The following is a 20,756-nucleotide window of genomic DNA, read 5'->3' on the forward strand; positions in this document are numbered from 1 at the left end:
AATAGAACAGATAGGACAATGTAGAATGTAGTCTAAGTCTTATATTTCCGAATTATCATGAATGATCTAGAATATGCCAGTGTTAAAGTTCATGTCTTTTGAATGGTGTAGCTATTTTTAAGTGGTGGTGTTATTTTTAAGTAACAAATTGATTTTAACAAAGCTTTCTTTCTATTGATATAAATGAATCACAAATTAAGTGTTTCCAATAAAATAAAATCGACTCTGGGATGGAACTCTAAAAAAAATAAAAATAAAAATAAAAAAAGAAGCTTTGAGACATGAGAAAGAGCATCTGAGCTAGAGCTGCAGGCAGGCCTGGCGCTACTGCCATGCCAGGGCTTGATCCAGAGTCAAGTCCAGCAGCTCTTCCCACTCCCAGAGAAGTCTGAGGCAGATTCTTCACTGGTAGTTGAAAAGAAGTCAACATTCTTAGTAGCTCAACTCCAAGGTGGAGCTGGAAGGGACATGTTGTATGTCTTTTGTTCTACTACTTGAGTAATAGATTGATCTGTTTTTGTTTTGAGGGTTTTTTTTTTTTTTTGGTTTGTTTTGGTACTTTTAAAATACTGTTACTGTAACAGAGGTTTATTTGACTTCGGTATCTATTTATGAATAATAGGCACCAGAACTTTATTGTTGTTTTCACTCTAAGTGTGAAAGTTTTGGCACTTTGTACAACAAATGAAAACTCCTTGAATCTCTTTTGGGGGTTCAGAATAAGATAATATGTATATGGCGAAGGGTTTTCTTAGAAATGTGAATGAGGGCCTCCATGGTGGCTCAGGGGTTAAAGTCTCAGGGCTATCAAGCAAGCACCAGCCACTGCGATATGAGTCTGATCCCCAGCCAGGGAGCTGACCCATATGGCACAGCAGACCTCTCCTGTCTTGCCTGCTGCTCCCCTCAGCAGTGTATTTCAGTAGACCCACCTGTTCTGCTCCCTACTTTGTCTCTGGTGAATCCTATCAACCACGCACCCCCCGCACCTCTGGCCTACACCCCAGGTCTTTTGTGCATAAATAAATAAAAATAAATCTTTAAAAAAAGAAATGTAAATGAACAGTGCAGTAAAATAGTTGGGATCAAGAAATAAAGAAAAAAGGTTGTACCTCAATGACATCAACAAGATGGTGGAGTAGGAATTTCCAGCCCTTGTTTCCCCACAGAGATGTACTCTGTAACATGGAGCCTATAGTTAACAAAGCCATATTGTATGCTTTAAAAAAATGCTGAGAGGGTCGATGTTATGTTAATTGTCCTGTCTCCCTGCCCCTGAAATAATAAATAAATCAAGAGGGCAGGAGAAAGCTTCTGGATTTAATGGATAGGTCTATGGCATAGATTGTGGTGATGGTTCACCATGGTCTATACTTTTCTCCAAACTCATCCATTTGCATACATTAAATGTGTACAGCTTTTTGTGTGCAGTCAGACCTCAATAACAAAGCAGCTTCAAAAACAAAAGAGCAGATATTTTGTCTTATTTGAGGTCATAGTCTTAGCATATTACCTGGTATACCGTAGGCATGTTATAAATAATAAAGGTCCAAAAAGAAGGAATATAAATAAAAAGATTGCTAATTCTTGGTTTGCCTAAATTCATTCTAATGTTTTTCTTGTAAAAGTAAAAGGTGCATACTTAGATTTTCTTAGATTATTTGGGAATGTAAGAGAAATTAATGGGTTAGACCTCATGTTTACTCTCATTTATTTCCCATTCATTAATTGAGAATGAGCTATTTGGACGATTTCTTGCTAATACTCGGAAAACTTTCCAAAAATTCCCAAAACAGCAATGAAAACCCAAGATCTAGCCCCTGCCCATTAAATTTCAGAGTCTAGGAGCTGCTATTATACAAAAAAGATGGTGAGGTGCTTTCTGTGACCTAAAGAGTAAGTAAAAACAAGAGCTGAAGAGGAGAGGCAGTTCAAGTTGAAAGCAATCAAGTATCAATGCCCTGAGGCAAGGCAGTTTGGAGCCTCAGGAAAGTGCAAATCCTTCAGAGAGAGGTCACTTTTTATTTTATTTATATATATATATATTTACATCATTTTTCATTTTTGCACAATGTATGCATTTTCATCTTGATTATATTCCCCATACAATTCCCACCCCCCTTATCTTGACTCTACTCCCTCCTTCCCTCTCCCCACATCCTGTAATGTGTCTCTGGTTTATAGTTGCTTGTTGATTTTGATTTTTACTTCAAGAAGATGTGGTACATATACACAATGGAATATTACTCAGCAATCAAAAAAAAGATAAACACATGCAATTTGCAGCAACGTGGATGGAGCTGGAAGGGATCATGCTCAGCGAAATAAGCCAGAAAGATAAAGAAAAATACTGCATGGTCTCACTCATAGCAGGAATCTAGAAAACCTAAATAAGGGACCAGGGAAAAGACTAATTATAACAAAGAGAGGTCACTTTAAGTGAGGCTGTGTGGTGGGCTGGCTGAGGCTATGGGAGTGGCAGGCGGAGAACAGACCCTCAGATGGAGGGTCTGGGAGATGAAAGACTAAGTTTGCAATGAAAAAATTATCCTTAACATTTACTTTGGGATTGTGGGTAAACGAGAAAATCTCCTTGTGGGGTAGGAATGGAAAGAGTCCTGTGCTCTTGTCTCAGAGCAGTTGACCATAGTGTGCAGATCAGATGTTCTATGTGCATCATCACCGTGGTGTTTCTCAGAAATAAATTATATTGCTTTGAGATGACGTGCCTAGAATTCACTGGACCAGCACTCTTTACCCCAGCATGGGGGAATCAGAAAGCATACCATTAAAAGGGCACTTGATTAGTTTATCTTGTTAATTTGGTGAATTCTAGGCAAAGTCTAGGATTTTGTTGGTGGATAAATGAATGAAATAATGATGATTTAGATGGAGGGGCAGCTTGAAGTGGGGAAGATACTGGTCTTTGACAAAAGTTCTAAGACCCTTGAGTTCTCAAACTGGGAGACTCTTCCACAGACACTTTAAGAGGATATATTTTGAAGGATACAGTCTGAAGAGGGTATATTACATAATTGTTCTTATTAAGCAATATTTGCATTGATCTGATGTACTTATATTGGCGATTGGTAATGTGCTCCAGTTTGTAGGGATCTGTAAGGTGACAGGGCCGGGACAGGAGTCCTGATCTGAATTCCAGTGTCCACACTCTTCATTCCACCCCACTCTGCCTAAAGCAGATACTTCAAAATATATTTCAGATTTTAAAAATAAGGACTCTGTGCCCCCTCCCCCCAAAAAAAAAACTGGATTGACATAAGCAAAGAAATTAAGAATACACAGCAAGTGAAAGTTATGGATAAGGAGGAGACACAGGTAATGTTCAGTAACAATGTGATCATCTACATATGCAGTATCAGATAACCTCAAAATCAGGGCATCACAAGCCATCCTGGATCGCTCCTTCCCTTTACAAAGTAAATCACATGAAGCAGGTGACAGTGACATGAGGCTAACGTCGACTACAGAAAAGGAGAGATCAGTTTCACTTCAACAGTCCTCCCTTTTCTGAGCCCCCGGCCACATACTGCAATTTTCATTTCACATCCTATGTTTCCATGGAGAGGATCTCAGGGAGGCGCGGACCTTCATCTGAGTGGAGTCACTTCCCGGCGGGACAGAATCCCCGCGCGGACCAGGAACAAGATGAGGTTCCTGAGGAGAGGGGGCTCCCTAGACCTTAATGAGGGGGCTCTACAGAGCCGCGTTCCTGTTCTTAAAGGCGAGAGGTCCCAGGCAGAGTGATAAGGCTGAGCCGCTGTCTCATTTCTGCCGAACAGGTCTCAGGGAGCGAGGGGTGTTGTCTGCTAGGATGGTGGGGTCCGTGGCGGGGAGTTGTGCTCTGAGTGGTCTTGGCCATATCTGGACTCAAGGTGAGCCCCCTTGTAAGGTTTCTGAGACCCCAGACAGAGGTAGGCAGAAACAGTGCCGCTGACTCCCCCGTCTAGGGACTCAGGAAGGTGAAGGTTTGCGGGGGGGGGGGGGGGGGCGGCAGTGGGAGGGGAAGGGCGGGTAGCAGGGCGGGTAACAGCACTCGCTGCTCGTGGATGTGGATTCCAGAAGCTTTTCAGCAGAGGGGGGAATCCCGGACTCTGACTGATACCAAGGTGAAGACTGTGACCCGAATGTTGACCTAGGGACCTCAGAACCCCGCTCCTGCCGTCAGTGCTAAGAGACCCCACGCGGCAGTGACCGGATGTGATGTACGCAGACTTCCGATTCTAAGGTTAGCCCTCCGCGTGCAGGAGCGTTTATTCGGTGATCGCGGTGCGCAGGGTGGGTTATCAAGACCTCTCTGAAGTCAAGGTGAGGACCTGCGGAGCCGAACGTGGGTTCAAGAGCCCCCCCTCTCTCCGCGGCGTAACGAAGTCCCGCCCCTGTGATGGGCAGTAGAAGGCCCTGTCAGAGCCATCAGGCTGCGCGCTGAATATAGTCTAAGGGAAGAGGGTCTCGACTTCAGGAAGTAGCCCTGGATTCTGCAGATCATGGAAACCTAGGTCCTAACTAGAGTCCCGAGAGGTCCCAGTCCTCACGCGGCGACCTCTACCCAGTAGGGATGGCAACGCCGAGCTGCGGCCCCTGCCCACGGTCTAGGAGCTTCCGGCAAGACCTGGCTTTAATAGCCGTCCCAACTCCCGCCTCTGGATGCTCGAGGAGGTCAGAGCTTTCTTTGGAGACGGTGGACTCAGTTCAATAATGGGAGGAGCTCTGGGCTCTGATGAGGATGAGGACCCTAAGTGGGGACTTAGAGAAAACCAACTCCAGAGCCGTGGGGTCCCGGCCCCTGATCCCGGCCCCTGAGTAGCGTGGCCAAATGTGAATGTGGATCATCCTGACTTCCATTTCAGAGGTCAGGAACGGGGGGAGGGCTTTGATCTGGGGGCGAGGAAAGGGGTTGGAAGCCTCTGGTGAGCCACAGGACATTCCCAGAACTGATCTAGAATCAAGCTAAAGATCTTGGGTGCAGTTGAAGGGACCACCCCGACCCATAATCAGGGACACTCCACTAGTTCTCCCTGCTGTTGTCCGCCATGGAAGGCTGAATTCTGCCTGAAACATTTGGGGGGGAGGAGGGTAGAGGTGGGCTTGGGCTAAGGAGTAACCTCTGTTCTTGGTCAAAGGGAGGATATTTAGGCCCTAATTGCAGTGGAGGTGAGGACCTCTGGTGCTATTACGAGACTCTCCCCCCAATGAGAGGTGGCAACACCAAGTAGTGCTCCTGCACTCATTGCTGGAAGGTACCAGGCAGGGGTGGCCATAAATAAATGAACCAGACAATCAGACTTCCCTCTCCAGGGACACAGGAAATTGAAGGCTCTCCTCTGAGGCTGTACTCCCCAGATTATTGGAGGGAGAAATCCTATGGCCTACCCAAAATTCAAGTCAAAGACCTGGTGAGGACTAGGGAAATGCTGGTTCTGAAAAATGGACTCTCATACATTCATCCCCTTCCTGTAGCCTTGGGGAAACCCATAACTGTCAGGCTGAGGTGCCCTTATAATTTTTGTTAGAGAGGTCCGGAGAGATGAGGGTGTTGGACTGATTGAGTGGCCTCAGTTCTGCAGAGGGAGGTGTGGACCCCGAATAAAGAATGGTGGTTACAAAGGGTTAGAGGGAAAAAAAAATATAAAACTAGCAGGCAAATTATAGATCTGAGGCATACAGCAGGGGACAGGGTAGGGGAGGGATCAAAACAGGGGAGGGAAGAGCACAAGGGACTATGGTGGTGGTTCATGAGTGAGGTGGTGATGGGAGATGTATAGGGGCTACACCTGAGGGGAGAAATCAACTATTATACAAAAGTGAACAATGATGTAAGAAAGTAAAAAGAGAAAAGAATACCGAATGGTGGCTCCACCCATATCCCCAAAAGGGGAGGCAACAGAGGGTCCCCCTTCTTTGCTTACAGCACTGAGGAGCCCAATTGTGGAGGTCAAGCATACGTGAACCCTCCTTTCTTTTGGTAGGCATCATGGTGAGAGCCTTTGTTTGATCTGAGCGACATCAGATTAGCCAAGGTGTCCTGGGCTGTAGCTAGACCTGAGGCGAAGTCCCTCTATGCAGACTGAGGACCCCCAACAAACCCAGGACAGAGGCCACAGGGCTGTGAGCAGTGGGTGCCTCCTGGCAAGGATGATGGGCTGAGGCTCCCCTTCACTGCCCCTTAAGGTATCCCATGATATAGAGCTGGGTCTTCCGTGTAAAGTTAGAGTATACAGAGGACAGGGCCCAGGCCCTGCCAAAAGTTGATATGATGGTCTTCACTGTGAACTGAGCAAACCCCTGTGTCCAGAGTAGAGCGCTCTGCAGAGACTAGACCTGCATGCCGCTGCTCCAGGCCCCAGCAACCGCTGGGTTGGACTGGCGGACTGCAGCCTGTCCCACTTTATTTCCACAGAGTCCTCAAGGGATAAGCTTAGGAGTCCTGTGGGTTCCTAGGACACTGCCCTAGAGGGAACCTGCAGAGGTAACCTTCTTAAAGTTAGGGTGGCATCTTCCTGCTGAAGGTGCTCTCTATTACATCCTCTCTTTTCTCATGCCCAGGTCCTCTGCTGCCCTGCCCACATTTATCATGCCTCGGGGTCAGAAGAGTAAGCTCTGCGCCCGTAAGAAACGCCACCAGGTCCAAAAGGGGCAGCAGGGTCTGAGGAGTGCTCGGCCCACTGCAGTTGAGGGGGACGTGCTCCCCTCCTCATCTGCTCCTGTTCTTACTAAGAGAAAGCCTGGTGCTAAGCCGCAAGGCAGTGTCAAGGGGGCTAAGAGCACCCTACCCATCACCACTAGTTCTGATGAAGGTTCTCGCACAAGATCACAGAAAGGCATCAACAGTGGAAATGGGAAAAAGCAAAGTTCCTCTCCGTTTCCACTCTCCACTGTGCAGTCTCAGGATGACCCTCTATCCAGGGTCGCAGTGATGTTGGTGCAGTTCATGATACACAGGTACAAAATGAAGAAACCTATTACCAGAGCACATATGCTGAAGATTGTCAATAAAAAGTACAGAAAGCACTTCATTGAGATCCTCGAAAGAGCTTCTTTCAACATGGAGGTTGTATTTGGTGTTGACTTAAAGGAAGTAGACTCTACCAAACATTCGTATATCCTCGTCAGCAAAATGAATCTCCCCAACAATGGAACAGTGAGTCGTAGGAGGGGCTTTCCCAAGACGGGTCTCCTGATGAACCTCCTAGGGCTGATCTTCATGAAGGGCAACTGTGCCACTGAGGAGAACATTTGGGAATTCCTCAATAAGATGAAGATATATGCTGGAAAGAGGCACTTTATCTATGGGGAACCCAAAAAGCTCATCACACAAGATTTGGTGAAGCTTAAGTACCTGGAATACCGCCAGGTGCCCAACACCAACCCAGCTCGCTATGAGTTTCTCTGGGGCCCAAGGGCCCATGCTGAAACCAGTAAGATGAAGATCCTGGAGTTTTGGGCCAAGATTAATCACACAGTCCCTACTACCTTCCAATACTGGTATGAAGAAGCTTTGAAAGAGGAGGAAAAGAGAATTCAAGCCACAATTGCAGTAGAGGCCAACAGTGGTGCCATGGCCTGTGAATGTCCTAGGGCCAGCAGCTCTGTCATACCTAGTGAAGTTGGCCCAAATCTTTCCCTTCGTGGGTGAAGAGAGCAGTCATCATTCCAAGAAGTGCAGGGCTGAGTGTGGCTGAGGGAACAGCACATATAATACCTCTATGTTCCTGTTCTGCATGGGTAGTTTGGAGATTTAGCTGCATATTTTTCTATTTTTCAAATGCTGATAGTTCAAAACAAAAACTTATCTTGCATTATAATCTATGTTAATGAATTATATTCGTCACAGTTATCCTGTTTAAGAATAAGAGTTTTGCTGTTTTGTGAAACAGATTGGAAAACTTTCATCCTATTTAGATATACAAGAAAACATAGTACATACAAGCTAACATGGCATTAGAATATGCATTTCCTTGAAAACTTTTAAAAATTTCAGCAATAAAATATATGGGATCTCTCCTAATCTCTCATACTTTGAGTTTTATAAGATTATAAATAACAGATATATGTGACAAATTCAAGAGTATAGAATTCAATCATAATCAATTACACCCCTTGCTCGTGGGCTCATTTATTCCCCAAACATTAATTGAGCATCTGCTTGTAGAAGATCCCATGCTAGTAGTGGGAGAGTCAAGAAAAGAAAACATACTCGCTGACTATAAAATTACTGAGGTGATAAGCAGCTGTCGTGTAAGGAAAATGGTGATATATGCTCTAAGACTGATAGGACAAATGAAAAGACAGGATAAGAAAGGAGAGAGACAGTTCCTGGTGAGAGCAGTCCGGCGATGTCCTGAAGCTAGGCAGTGTTGGGCTTCAGGAAACTGCAAGTCCCTCAGTGGGAAGTACTTTTTTTTAAGTTGAGGTAACATTAGTTTACAACATTGTGTAGGTTTCAGGTGTGCGTTTCTCACCTCAGTAACTGCATATTTCTCTCCACACCCACCGCCAAATGTCCGGTCATGATCTACCACCAACCAATCTGGCCCCCTATACTCGTTCCTCCCTCTCTTTTCTGTCTGGTGCCCACAGTTCCATTGTCAGTGTCTTAAGGCTTGCTTTGTTTTATTCATTTGCCATATATATAATATATATATATATTATATATATATGTATATCAATTATATATATATTCCACAAATGAGTAAAATCATGACATTTGTCTTTCTCCTGACTTATTTTGCTTAGCATAACCCCCTCAAGGTCCATGTTGTCAAAAATGGCAAGAGTTCTTCTTTTTCCAAGTAGGTGGGAGGTAATTTCAATGAGCTGTGTGGTGGACTAGACAGAGGCCGGGATAATTCATGAGCAGAGGCCAGACCCTCAGATGTTGGCCCCGGACTGAAAGACTAAGCCTAAAATGAAAAACTGCTTTAACAGTTTCTTTGGGATGAGGGTAAACCAGAGAGAATCCCCCTAGGGCAGGAATGGAACTGTGTCCTGCGCACATATCCCCAGGTGGGTGAAGATAGTTTGCAAATTAGATGTTTTAGTCATATCACCTCCAGGGAATTTCTGAGACATATGGGTGATGTTCTCTTGAGGTGAAATGCCCAGAATGCACTGGCCTGGCACACTTCGCCCTGCATTGGTGGAGCCAGAGCTCAGTCCATTAAAATATCCTGTACATTAAGTTATTTTTAACATCATTTGGCAAACTCTGGGCAGGGGCTAGATTTTTGCTGGCGGTTAAATGAATGAAAGCAGGAGTGGCTTAGAAAGAACAGCAGCTGAGCGGGAGGTAAGTTGTCCTTGAAATATTTTGGGGATTTGTGTTAAACCCAGTGAGGAAGGCGACCTCCCTCTGACATGGAAGGACAAACTCTAGTGGGGAAATATTACTTAGTTTTCATTGCTAAGCAGCATTTTTTTCTGATAGGGTTTTCTTTGTCCCAGAACACTGCATAGTCTCTGATATATCCTGGATTTAAAGTAAAATATCAGGGCCTCCCTGGTGGCACAAGGGATTAAGTCTCAGCACTATGAAGCTATAAGCAGACATTGCAGCAGGAGTTCAATCCCTGTGTTGGGGAACTAACACACATGGCACAGCAGACCTCACCTGTCTCACCCACTGCTCCCCTCAGCAGTGTATTTTAGTAGATCTCCCACTCTGTCTCTGGTGAGTCCTCTTATTCTGCCACCCCCACCCCCAACCTCTGGCCTACACCCTGGCTCTTGTATGCATAAATAAAATACATCTTTTTAAAAAAAGTTAAATCTCAGTGTAGTGGGTTTAAGCTCCAGGGAATAAGTTAATTCCAGTAGGAAAAAGGCTTTTGTTCCATTCTCAGTACAGATGAGGCACTGAGCCAGGGCTTTACTGAAATTAGATTCCAGTGGTCCCCAAGACAGAGCTTTTCAAACCCATTTCACAGGTGTGAGCCTGAGTCTCATGGAATTTGGTCATGTGCCATATTTCACCTGACTACTAAGTGACAGGGCTGGAACTAGGCTCCTGGCCTGCATGAGTCTGAAGTCCACACGTTTCCCCTCCTCTCAGCTTGAGACAGACTTTGGGGGCCATAATTCACCTTTCATCTATGACTCCAAAAAGTACCTCAGGTGATAAAAAGGACTCTCTGAGCAATAAACTTATCGAAATATTTAAGAAGTTTTTGTAAGGGAGAGGAGATCATATTTGGTGATACTATGATCATCTACATCTCCAAAGTCAGATAATCTCAAATGATCAGGGGCACAACGTCATCCTAAGAAGAGCCGCTTCCCTGCAGAACATTAAGTCTCCTCAAACAAAAGGCTAAATCTGACTCATAAAGAGAAGGAATATTTAGCTTTTTTTTTTTTCTCTGACTACACATCTATCTTGGGGTCTCCACCCTGTGTTGACAGCTTCTCCACCTAGCAACATTTCTGGGTTGGGGAATCATCCTCTGAAGGGTTTGCAATAAGGAAAAGTGGTCAAGAGTTGGCCAGGATGAAACCTTTCTGAGGAGCCTTTAGTTGAGAGACAGGAATGAGGAGGAAGACCCCATAGAGGAGGGCAGGCGAGAGCAACATACCAGGCAAAACCATCAGCCTGAGAACCTCATCATATATTGTTCAGCTTTCTCAGAGACTGGTGAGTCCTGCCATAGGAGGATGACTATGTCAGTAGGGGGAGGAGTCCCAGTCTCTGACATTGATGAAGGGTGAGGAATTGGAATGAAGAAAAAAGAAAGCACCCATCCAGAACAGATTCTGACCCTGCTGTCAGCCTTCAGAATCTCCAAATAGCCTTGACAGAAAGTGGCTGAACCTGCTTTCTACTTAGGAGGTCAGGAAGGTAACAACATTGGATGGAGGGTGCTGGACTCAGGTCCGTAGAGTAGGATTTCCCAGGTGTGCCAGGAGAAAGGTGAGTACCCTAAAGTGTCCAAGGACCACTAACCCATAGCAGGGGAGCCTTGCAGAATCCTCCCTATTCTCATGAGAGATGGGGCTTAAATGCCAGACAGGGACAGCCTCACAGCTTTCTCCAGGGGCTGGGGGGGGGGGTGGTATCAGAGAAGTGAGGAGCTTGATCTGAGTGGGGAGGTCATGGGACAATAGAGGAAGAAACTCAGGCCTTTGTAGGATTCAGGTTTAGGGGACTGAGTTAGGATCTCTAACTAGTGTCACCAGCGTAGGGTCTCAGCCTGCCTGCCCCAGCCATCGGTCTTAGGAGATCAGGAGCAGGTGTAGCCAAATAGGGCCACTCTCCTTCACCCTGTGGGATCCCAGGAAAGTGCCTTTATGTGAGGAAATGTCCTCAGATCAAGAAAGAGGGAAGCTTCAGGCCCTTGCAGGAGTCAAATCAGTGAAACTGAGGGAGGATTGAGAGGACAACACACCATCCCCATGAGAAGGTAAAAGAGTTTCCCTCCGCTCAAGGCTTCAGTTCCCAAGGGCAGGGTGTGAGGTTGAGTCCTTCAGCACTTTTTTTTCCCCTACTGCTGTGCTATTGGCTCACAATACTACATTAGTTTCAGGAATCCAGCTTCGCAACTACCATACCCACCACCAAAATTCTAGCACCCCTTAACCTCTCTCTGACTGGCCCCCTCTGCAGGTTCCGCCCAATTCCCTTGGCCTTCCCTTCAGGTAAGCCCCATTTTGTTTTCAGACTCTAGGATTCTGTTTTTGTTTTGTCTCCTTGGTTGGTTTGCTTTGTTTCTTTATCCTCAGCACTGCTTTTTAAAAAAACTAATTTTAGAAGCATTTTAGATTCATGGCATGGTTGAGCAGAAAGTACAGCATGTTCTCAAATGCGTTCTTCCCCCACATGCAGCCAGCCCACTCTGAATACTCCCCACCAGGGTGGTGCATTTGCTACAGTTTATGGAGCCATGTGACACAGCATTAGATACTAAGCCCATAGTTTATAGTAGGCTTTATTCTTGGTGTTCTGCATTCTTTGCCTTTTCACAAATGTATAATGACATGTATTCATCATTACAGTATCATACAGAGCAGTTTTACTGCCCTAAGAATCCTCTGTGCTCTGCGTATTCACACCTCTCTCCTCCCTAACCCCTGGTAACCATTATTTTTTTTTTTACTGTTACTATATTTTGCCTTTTCCAGAATATCATATAGTTACAGTATGGAAGGTTGGCTTGTTTCACTTAGTAATACACATTTAAGTTTCCGCAAAGTCTTCATGGCTTGATAGCTCATTTCTTTTCAGTACTAAACAATAGTGCATTGTCTGGGAGTACCATGGTTTATTTATTTTGGGCTTTAGCAATTATGGATAAGACTGCTATAAACATCCATGTGTAGTTTTTTCAATATGCATAGGAATTTACATATACCAATACTGGAATTTATTTCTCCATTTATACACACACATGAAAGTATATATGTGGTATATATGCACCATGCTATATATAATGTATATTTCATATAATAATTCCATATATAAGAATACCTATGCATTATATAAATATATATTTACATATATAATGGAATATTATCTGGCCCTAAAAAAGGAAAATCTACCATTTGCAACAACATGGGTGGAATTTGGGGGCACTGTGCCCCCAAATTTTTATTTAAGTGATGTAAATTTTTATTTTATTTTATTTTATTTATATTATTTATTAAGTGATGTAATTTTTATTTTATTTAAGTGATGTAAATCAGACAGAGAAAAACAAATACTGTATTATCTGTAATGTGGAATCTAAAAACAAAACAAACCATTCCCCTAGAATGGCTTTAGTCAAATCCTTGGGGATTTGACTCCAATGGCAAGGGAAACAAAAGCAAAAATAAAGAAGACACATCAAACTAAAAAGTGTCTTCCCAGTCAAGGAAACCATTGTTAAAATGAAAATGCAATCTACTGAGTGGCTGAAGATCTTTACAAACCACATATCAGACAAGGGGTCAATATCCAAAATATATAAACAACTCATACAATTTAATAACAAAAAACAAAATACAACTCAATTAAAAAAATGGATAGAGGATCTAAATAGACATTTCACCAAAGAAGACATATAGATGGTCAGCACCCACATGAAAAGATATTCTTTATCACTATTATTAGGGAAATGCAAATCAAAACCACAATGAGATTTCACCTCACCCTGCTAGAATGACTATTATCAAAAACACAAGAAACAATGTTGGTGATGATGTGAGATAAAGAGTAACCCTTGTGCACTGTTGGTGGGGGGTGTAAATTGGTATAACCACTGTGGAAATCAGTATGAAGATTCCTCAAAAAGTTAAAAATAGAACTTCTATTTGATCTCCAGCAATTCCACTTCTGGGTATTTTCCAAAGAACATGAAAACACTAATTAAAATAGATAGCACCTCTATGTACATTATAACACTAGTCACAATAGCTAAAATATGGAAGCAACTTCAGTACCTATGGATGTATGAATGGATAAAGAAGATGTGGTGCATATGCACAATGAAATACTAAACAGTCATATCTAAAAATAGGAAATTTTGCCATTTGTGACAAAATGCTTAAACCTTGAGGGGATGTGCTAAGTGAAATTAATTACACAGAGAAAGGACAAATACCATGAGATTTCACTCATATGTGAAATACAAAGAAAGCAAATTGACAAAATGAAACAAACAACACACCCTTAGGTTCTGACAACAGAATGGTGTTCACCAAAGGGGATGGGGGTGGGTGGATCTAACAGGTACAGGAGGTTAATTGGATGACAGTGAATGGCAACTACACCTTTGCTATTGGGTGTGATGTGGTATATACATATGTCAAGGTATGAAGCTGTACTCTTGAAATGTATAGCATGTGTAAACCAATGTTAAATCACTTTAAAAAAAACTGAACTCAGAGATACAGGGAACAGATTGTTAGTTTCCAGGGGTAGGGTGGGGTAGGAGGTGGGTGGGAGTTGGGGAATGAGCAAAAGAATAAAGATAGTCAAAAGACACAAATTCCTGGGCCTCGCCAGTGGCGCAGCAGTTGAGCGCTGGGTTGCAAAGCTGCCCGCAGCCTCTTGCAGCGCCAGTTCAATCCCCGGCCACCGGTCGAGGGTCCCAGTTATAAAATAAATCACTCCTTGGGCTGTAATGTATGGCATAGTGACTATAGTTAATAATACTGTATTGTATATTTGAAAGTTGCTAGAGAGTAGATCTTAAAAGATCTAATCAAAAGGGAAAGAAATTGAAACTATAGATAAAAACCTTTCCATTTTCTGTTGCTGTATAACAAATTACCATACATTTAATAGCTTCAAACACCCAACACTTAGTATCTCACAGTTCTGTAGGTCTCAAGTCTAGGCAGGGTGTAGCTGGATTTCTAGGCAATAAATCTCACAAAGCTGCAATCAAAGTGTCAGATAACTGTGTTATCATCCAGAGCTCAGGAACTCCTTGCAATCTCATGCAGGTTTTGGCAGAATTTAGTTACTTGAAGTTGAAGGACTGAGGTGCGCCTTTCCCAGCTAGCTATAGCTGAGATGTCACTCTCAGGCCTCACTATGTAATCCCTTCCATCTTCAAAGTCAGCAATGGAGACTCTCCCTCACATTGAATGGCGCTCACTCTTTGAACAACTATTGCCAAGGAAAAGCCCTGTCCCACTTAAGGGCTCATCTGATTAGGTCTGATCCATGGAGGATAATCTTATCTTGAGGACAACTGATTTGGGACCTTAATTACACCCACAAAATGCCTTCATAGCAGCCCCTACAGAGGTGTTTGACCAGTTAATTGGGAGAAGATGTGTGTCCCCAGGGGCCAGGAATCTAGGAGTCCATCTTGGATTTCTGCCTACAGCAGTGTGCCTGTGGTATTATGATTACATTTGTAATTAAAAGGTTTACCTTCTAAAGATACATAATAAGTGTTGTTATAGATGTTTGCTTCAAGGAATGGACTAGTGGGATGGGTATAGATGAAATAAGATTGGCCATGTGTTGCTATTACTGAAGCTGAGAAATGAGTACATTGAGTGTTGATTATACTATTCTCTCTGCAAGTGCAAATGAATGAATTTGGTCTCATGCATTATTCCAAAGCAAAGAAAATGAAACAAAAGCTCCAAATGTTTTTTTATGAAACATAACATAAATATTTAAACCTGATAAAGTTAGCACCAAATTACTTAATTTATTATTATATTATTTAAGAATACTCTCAGTTCCAATACTACTTAAGAAAATGCCTGCAGAAAATCTCAAAATGTTACCTTATAGAACTTGACAATGTATCACAAAACTAAATAGGCATTTACCTTTGACTCAGTAACCACTTTTTAAGAAATTTACCCCTGAAGAGATGCTCACAGCAATATGAAAATACATAAGTGTCCACAAATATATTGATTGAATGATTATGGTGTATCCACATAATGGAGTATTGTACTATATAGCTTTAAACAAAAGAATGGGTATGATCTTTTTTTAATTTAATAATTTTTATTTAATTTTGTTTATTTTTTACATCACTGTTCGTTTTTAAACAATATTTGCTTCCCCCCACCCCCTCAGGTTGAGTCCCCACAGGGTATGATCTTTGTGAACTAATATGGGGTATGTTCTGGGGATAGGGTGAAGGAGGGAGAAAGAGAGAGGGGAGAGGGGGAAAAAGAAAAAGAGAGAGATGACCCCTTCCCCCTCCCCTTTGCAGACCCTAGCCCATCTCCTTTCTCTTTCCCCTTGTAGAAATACCCCTGCACTCTGCCAAAGAACAGGACAGCTGTCTTTCAGACATGAGTCTGCTGCCCTCCTCATTTGTCAACAAATTAAACTTCTTCTCTTTTCCTCAATAAAAAAAAGAGGGCCTCCCCTGGTGGCACAGGCGGTTGAGCACTGCTGTGAAGCTGTCTGCAGCCTCTGCAGCGCCCTGCCCCTTCGATCCTTGCCGCTCGGTGAGGATACCACATGGTGCAGCAGACCTCTCCTGTCGTGCCCGCTGCTCCCCTCAGCAGTGTATTTCGTCAGTCTGCCTGTTCTGTTCCCCACTCTGTCTCTGGTGAGTCCTCTCACCCTCCCGGGCATCTGGCCTGTACCCTGCTTCTTGTATAAATAAATAAATCTTTAAAAAAAAAAGAGAGAGAGAGAGATGAAATTGATGAAGATAAGCAGGGTTTGGACAAAAGAGCAGCTAGGAGAGAAGCTAGTCTTTGAGCCAAATATGAAACCATTATAAATGTGTGAGTTTTGGGGTAAGGTCAATGTTGCCATGCCCAGTACCTTCCCATACCATTAGGAGGAAGTTTGAGAAATCAGGGCTGGCAGGATTGCCATGGCCAATGAGGGGTCTGCGGCTCCTCCCACCACCCCACCACCCCAGGTCTGAGACAGATTCTTCACTTTGTGGTTAAAGAAGCAGTCAATCTTTTAACCAGTGGAGGGCCCAAAAGGGGCTCATGGGATCACAGGGTAGAATGTATTTGTGATCCTGCACCATATGGATAAAGTGGAGCTAGACATTTTCTTTTTCCTAATTTTAAATGGTGTTCCTTTCAATTACATTTTTTTTTTAGCTTCAGAATCTAAGTTTATGAGGGCCTTGGCTCGCACATTTATTGGAGCTTATCAGGTTGAAAAATAAAAATTATGTAGAACAAATTGAAAATCCTTGAATCATTTCTTGCCATTCAGAACAAGATATAACATGACACTGGAATGTGCATCTTCATGAAAAAGGAAATTACTCCACAGTAAAGTCTGTGATCATGACATACAGGAAAACAAAGTAAAAACTAGTCAATTGGTTAGTTTTATTCCTTTGAGTGTTTCTCTGTAAAACTGAGGTATAGGTATGTGTGTGGGTTTAGCTTAGTCAAGAATGTAGGAGAAATTAAATCAATAAATTTGACTTGCAAGCTTGCTCTTTCATTGTCCAAACAATAATTTAACATCTGTTCTTTGGGAGCCTCCCACCTAGTACTGGGAATGCTATGAAAAATAGACTTAACACCTGCCTATAAAATTTTAGAGACTAAGAGCAACTCTCACATAAAATAGGTGGTGAGATACTCCCTAAGAGCTAAAGGACCAGTCAAAATAAGGGTGAAGAAGGAAGGAGGAAGTTTCCAGATGAGGAATCTAATGTAAATATCCTGAGGCAAGGCATTTTGAGGCTTTGGGTCCTTTTAAGTTAGCCTGTAGGGTGGACTAAATGAGGCTGCAGAAACAGTGAACAGGAGCCAGACACTTTGATGGTGGGTCTCAGAGTTGAGAGGCTTAAAGCTGAGAAAGAAAAACTTCCCTTAAAAGTAACTTTGGAATTGTGAGTAAATCAGACAAAATTTCCATCCGGGTCGGGTATGAGATGTGTCCTGTACACCATCCGAGTGCAGGGGAGCACCATGCACAGACGAGATATTTCGTGCACCTTGGTCCAGGGAGATTCTGAGAAATGAGGGGGACACTCTTTTGAGGTTGGAAATTCAGGAGCCATTGGGCTGGCACCCTACTGTGGGTTGCATTAAAAGGCCACTCAAATTCAGTTTCATTGCTTGTAATTACTCAAACTGGAAGGGAGGGATGTGGAGATTCAAGGTGATAGGGGCCTTAATATGAGAGCATAGGCCCCTTCAGTCGTTCTAACTTCACAGGATTCTCAGGCACAGGCTGACCTAGGGCAGGACCCTCACAGAAACCTGCAGGAAGGTTTCTGAAAATCCAAGGAGGCATCGCCCTGCTGAAGATGCTCACACCCTCTCGTTCTCCCTCCTCCAGGTGCCCCCATCACCTACTCTGCCGCCCACACTGGTGCCTGCTATCCCTGACCAGGGTCCTCATGCCTCGCGGTCAGAAGAGTAAGCTCCGGGCCCGGGAGAAACGTCACCAGGCCCGGGAGGAGACTCAGGGTCTCAGTGATGCCCAGGCCCAGGCTGCCTCAGCAGAGGGGGAAGAGTTGGCTTCTTCTCCCTCCTCACCCCCTCCTAAATCTGAGGCTACTCCCCCCAGCTCCCCTGCTGCGGGCCCTCCCCAGGAGCCGGAGCAGACCCAGGGGGCTAGCTGCCCTGAGGCAGGGGCCTCCTGCCCGTGGTCCCAGGAAGGTGCCCGGGGCCAAGAGGAGGTGACTGCCCACATCTCTCGGCTCGCAGCCTCCACTCGGAAGACCCGCAAAGATCCTCTCACCAGGAAGGTAGGGATATTGATACAGTTCCTGCTGGAGAAGTATAAAGCGAAGGAGCCCATTTTGAAGGCAAATATGGTGAAGATGGTCAGCAAGAAGTACAAAGATCACTTCCCCGAGATCCTCAGGAGAGCCTCCGAGAACATGGAGCTGGCGTTCGGCCTGGAATTGAAGGAAGTCAAGCCCGGAGGTCACGCCTACACCCTGGTCAACAAGCTAGACCTCACCGACAATGGGAGTTTCAGAGGTAGCTGGGGGCTTCCGAAAAACGGGCTTCTGATGCCTCTCCTGGGTGTGATCTTCTTGAATGGCAACCGTGCCTCCGAGGAAGATGTCTGGAATTTCCTGAATATTTTGGGGATCCATGATGGGCAAACACATTTGATCTTCGGGGAGCCCAGGAAGCTCATCACCCAAGATATGGTGCAGCAGCAGTACCTGGAGTATCGGCGGATACTAGGCAGTGATCCTCCACGCTACGAGTTCCTGTGGGGTCCAAGAGCACAAGCTGAAACCAGCAAGATGAGGATTCTGGAGTTTTTGGCCAAGGTCAATGGTACCATCCCTAGTGCCTTCCCACCCCATTATGAAGAGGCTTTGAGAGATGAAGAAGAGAGATTTAAAGCCAGAGCTGCAGCCAACCAGCCACAGCTTCCAAAGCAAGTGCACATTCCAGGGTCAAGAGAGGCCTCTCCTCCCGCTTCTCCTGCTTCTCCCACCTCTAAGGGAGGGCTGAGCAGATGAGGGGTCCACCCACAGTATCTTGAGGCTAAGATAGAGCTGGAAATAGCATAATAGGTATCCTGATTGTGCTCATTGTATACATTAGTATCTTTTCAAATGTTGTTTCTTTATTAGAATGCTTATTTAGATTCAAAACCAAGTTCCTAAACAATACAGATCACACTTTTATTGCTCTTTGTTAAGTTTAAGAGTCTGCATTTTGTTATTGTGTCATACAATTTGAAAATCCTTGAATCTTTTTTGTCTCCAGAATAAGATAACATGGCTTTGGAATGAGGATTTTCTTCAAAATATGAAACAACCACGTAAAAATGTAACTGTAGTTTTAAAATATAATAAAACTCTGTCAAATCTTGGTTTGCCTTATTTGCTTGTCTTTGTAGAATTCAAAGATCTGATTGTTCTCAATGTATTATTCAAGGATTAAATAGTATATTAAACAGTAAAAAAAAAAAAATGTCATTCTTTGCCCAATGTCTCATTTATCCATCATTAGTTGAGCATCTGCTCTTTGGAAGTTTCTGTGTTAATGGCGATGATGGCAAGACAAAGAAGACCCTAGAACTGCTGTAGATTTTTGGAGTCTGTGAGCAGTTACGACATGAGGAACCTGGTGTTATGATCTCTAACATGTAAAAGACAAGTTTAATAGTTAACTTTTTAAAAAGCTGTGCATATGAAGCAGTCTGCAGCCTCTTCAGCACGAGTTCGATCCCCGGCCTGGCCAGAGATAAACCCTAATGGCGCAGCAGACCTCTCCTGTCTTGCCCGCTGCTCCCCTCTGTAGTGTATCTCAGTCAATCTGCCTGTTCTGTTCCCCACTCTGTCTCTGGTGAATCCTCTCACCCCCCCCGCATCTCTGGTCTGTACCCCAGCTCTTGTATGTATAAATAAATCTTTTAAAAAATTATTTTACAAAAAAAGCTGAGCAGATGGTAGCAGTGGGGAGGGGATGTTCAGATGAGAGCACTGAAGTATCATTTCCTGGAGGTTGGACTCTGGGGTTTGGGAAATGGCAAGTCCCTCTGGGGGAAGTCATTTTAAATGAGGCACATGATGGCCTAGATGAGGCTGTGGTAACCATGAGCAGGGGCCTCCAATTTGAGAGATGGTCTGGAATGAGAAAAAGCCCTGAACTTTGGGATTGTGCATGAGCCAGAGGGGATCAGCACCTGGGGAAGGGACAAAAGAGTTCCTGGGCTGTTGCCCCAGGGCACAATCTGGGTGTTGTGTGCATAATGTCTCCAGGAAGTTTCTGAGAACTAGGTGTGATAGCCCTTGGGTGGTTTGCCACCCATCCACTGCGCTGGCACTCTGCCCTGGGCTTGGTGGGCCAGAGCGTGCTCCATGTACTAGGTTATCTTGAGTGTAATTTGGCAAAACTCCAAAGTAGGGCTTGATTTTGGTGGTAGTAAAAAGAAAATAAGGGTGTTTTTGTTGGGAGGACCAGGAGGGAGGCAATTACTGGTCCTTGACACAAAATCTACAAGCTTTGTGTTGAATCCTGGTGAAATTCCTCTTTCCACACTAAATATCATATTCTCTCATGGGGAAATTTTTCTTAGTGTTACTTGCTAATAGTATTTTGGCTGACTGGGTTTTCTTTGTCCCAGAGTACTGCATAGTCTGACATTTGGCTAAAGCAAACCAACAAAGCATGCCCAGGATGAGGGCAGCTTCTTCTCGTGTGAAAATAAGTGTAATAAAAACTGACATTCATTAAAGACCCTGTGATCGCCAATCACTGTGCCGGTCACTTTTCATGTGTTACATCCCTTCTAACAGTCTAACTAGACAGGGCTGGCAGATGAAGAACTTGCGGTATTGCCAAGTTCACACTCATGGGACAGTGTCAGAACTGGAAGTCGA

General features: G+C 44.0%; 2 protein-coding genes across 2 annotated transcripts; both read left to right on the forward strand.

Moving 5' to 3' along the window:
- Positions 1–6,592: 6,592 nt before the first annotated feature.
- Positions 6,593–7,654, forward strand: MAGEB3 (MAGE family member B3; the record flags this gene model as incomplete). The annotated part of the gene is made up of 1 exon (XM_084258876.1): positions 6,593–7,654. The coding sequence occupies one exon, from the start codon at positions 6,593–6,595 to the stop codon at positions 7,652–7,654; it is 1,062 nt and encodes a 353-aa protein (XP_084115002.1).
- Positions 7,655–17,801: 10,147 nt separating this feature from the next.
- On the forward strand, positions 17,802–18,868 carry LOC311187466 (melanoma-associated antigen B1-like; the record flags this gene model as incomplete). The annotated part of the gene is given in 2 exon segments (XM_084258877.1): positions 17,802–18,783; positions 18,786–18,868. Coding segments are annotated over 2 exon segments (1,065 nt in total).
- Positions 18,869–20,756: the final 1,888 nt, after the last annotated feature.

This window comes from Talpa europaea (assembly GCF_964194135.1).
Source record: "Talpa europaea genome assembly, chromosome: X".
NCBI lineage: Eukaryota > Metazoa > Chordata > Mammalia > Eulipotyphla > Talpidae > Talpa > Talpa europaea.